The 2,500-nt window shown below is 42.3% G+C and overlaps 1 protein-coding gene across 2 annotated transcripts in view; it reads right to left on the reverse strand.

Annotated features, from left to right (window-relative positions):
- cybb (cytochrome b-245, beta polypeptide (chronic granulomatous disease)) overlaps positions 1 to 2,500 on the reverse strand; it is a 21,139-nt gene that overhangs the window by 11,413 nt on the left and 7,226 nt on the right. For both annotated transcript variants that reach the window (XM_032505960.1, XM_032505959.1), the window contains exons 4-6: positions 2,006 to 2,116; positions 1,794 to 1,878; positions 491 to 639 (exon numbers count right to left, since the gene is read on the reverse strand). In XM_032505960.1, the coding sequence (XP_032361851.1) occupies positions 491 to 639; positions 1,794 to 1,878; positions 2,006 to 2,116 (345 nt within the window). The remainder of the gene's footprint in view (positions 1 to 490; positions 640 to 1,793; positions 1,879 to 2,005; positions 2,117 to 2,500) is intronic.

Genomic DNA, 2,500 nt, shown 5'->3' on the forward strand with positions numbered 1-2,500 from the left:
CTTCTCTCTCCCCCGTGTGTGTGTGTGTGTGTGGTTGTGTTGTGGTGTGGGTGTGTGTGTGTTGTGTGTGTGTGTGTGTGTGTGTGTGTGTGGTGGGTGGTGTGGTGTGTGTGTTGTGTGGGTTTATCATGTGGTGTCCTCAGATATCTCATCCTCACCTAACTTTAGTGGGCTTAAAACGGTGCATTTATTGATTTATTTGTTTATATTTCCCTCCACGAGGCGACGAGATTTCTGCGTATTTTGTCTTTAGAAGATCCAACTCTCCTTTTCTTGTGTCAAAGCTTTTAAACAAATGCATTTTAAACCCAAATACTCTAAAAAAGGAAGGTTGTTTTTTTTTTTTAAATGACAAAACACCTCCAAAGAGGAAGTCTGTCAGATGAAGTAATGCTTTATTTTTTCTCATTTACACCAAATTTGGCCGTTGAGCAGAAGGGGATTTCACAGATTTGAGCAACTAAAAGCGTGAAATGTTACCACAACGCACCGTCTCGTTGGTCCTGATGGGGTTCAGGAAGGACGCGTTGTCCCCGGTGCCGATCTCAGACAGGACGAAGGGCAGGAGGCTGCTGTTTCGGTCCAGCTGGGCGTCCATGAAGAACTCAAAATTAAACAAATGGGCGCCGATGTGCACGGCTACGAGAGGGCGAGAAAGGAGAGATTCGGTGTGAAATGGTGAAAAACGGGATTTTAAACAGTCAAAATGCTCATAACTCACAGTTAGATATGACTAAGGGATGGGAAGTTATTATTTTAGCGTGTTTTGACCACATAAATCACAGGATTGTCACAGGATATTGTGATATAAAGACATATATTGATGATTTATAGAGTCCAACGGATTTTTGATAGTAGTCACTTAACATAATTAACATATTTCATGTTTTAAACTGGTAAAGGTTATTTGTTGACTTTTTGTGTTTAAGCCTAAGATCCGAAGTAGTTGTGTGTGGGGTGTGTGTGTGTGTGTGTGTGTGTGTGTGTGTGTGTGTGTGTGTGTGTGTGTGTGTGTGTGTCGTGTGTGTGTGTGTTGTGACTTTTTATGCATTTTTATATAGTTACTTAAACAATAATAATCATATTTCATGTTTGTCATATACTTCCTTTTATCAATGAAGAACGGAAAAACCGATTGTGTTTTTTTTGTCATCATATTGATATATTTTAATAACTGAAAAAGTTATTTGTGCCCTTTTTTGTTTGTAAGATCCCATAATGTGTGCTGTTTGTTGTGTGTGTGTGTGTTGTCGTTGTCTCTTCGTGATGTGTGTGTGTGTGTGTGTGTGTGTGTGTGTGTGTGTGTGTGTGTGTGTGTGTCTCTATTGATTTACAGATTAGTTTTATGTATTTTTGATATTAGTTACTTAACATATTTCATGTTTTTGTCATAACAACTTGCTCCCAACCAATGAAGAAAAACCTGATATTGTGGTTTTTTTTGTTAATTATTTATTTTAATAACATATTATGATATTGATCATTATAACACCTGCTAAGCTCCTCAGTAGTTGTGTGTGTGTGTGTGTGTGTGTGTGTGTGTGTGTGTGTGTGTGTGTGTGTGTTTGTGTGTGTGTATTGATGTTTTATAGATTAATTTGATGCATTTTTGATAGTAGTTACTTAACAAAATTACCATATTTCATGTTTTTGTCATACAACTTCCTTCCAATCAGTGAAGAAAAACCTGATATAACCTGATATTTTTGTCATCATATTTAACAATTTTATTTAATAACTTATGATGTTGATCATTGGTTATTATCATAGCTCCTCGTTAGTAGTAGCACTACCTGTGTGGAAGGCGATCATGTACGCCACCAGTTTGTGGAAGGTGAGGTTTCGATCCAGCTGACGGGCGGCCGTGCGGCTGCAGCACTGAAGACACACACACACACAGACAGACACACAACTCACACCTGTCCTCTGACAGTTAGAAATACAAAATGGATTCCTCATGAGACCCTTGGATTGGTGCAGTTGTGGTGTTTTTTGGGGACGATACCTGGATGGTCCCCCGGAGGAAGGACAGCAGGTTTCGGCACACCGGCAGCAGGATGAGCAGACAGTTGAAGTTGAGACAGGCGGCCGGCGCTCGGGCCCAGGACAGGGCGTGCTGATGGGTCAGAGAGACAGGTTACTATAGGTCACTGTCTGTCTGTCTCTGGCCCAGGACAGGGCGTGCTGATAGGGTCAGAGAGACAGGTTACTATAGGTCACTGTCTGTCTGTCTCTGGCCCAGGACAGGGCGTGCTGATAGGGTCAGAGAGACAGGTTACTATAGGTCACTGTGTCTGTCTCTACGGCCCAGACAGGGCGTGCTGATGGGGTCAGAGAGACAGGTTACTATAGGTCACTGTGTCTGTCTGTCTGTCTCTGGCCGGACAGGGCGTGCTGATGGGTCAGAGAGACAGGTATGTACTATAGGTCACTGTCTCTGTCTGTCTGTCTCTGGCCCAGGACAGGGCGTGCTGATAGGGTCAGAGAGACAGGTTACTAT

The sequence above is a fragment of the Etheostoma spectabile genome, chromosome 24 (assembly GCF_008692095.1).
Source record: "Etheostoma spectabile isolate EspeVRDwgs_2016 chromosome 24, UIUC_Espe_1.0, whole genome shotgun sequence".
Lineage (NCBI taxonomy): Eukaryota > Metazoa > Chordata > Actinopteri > Perciformes > Percidae > Etheostoma > Etheostoma spectabile.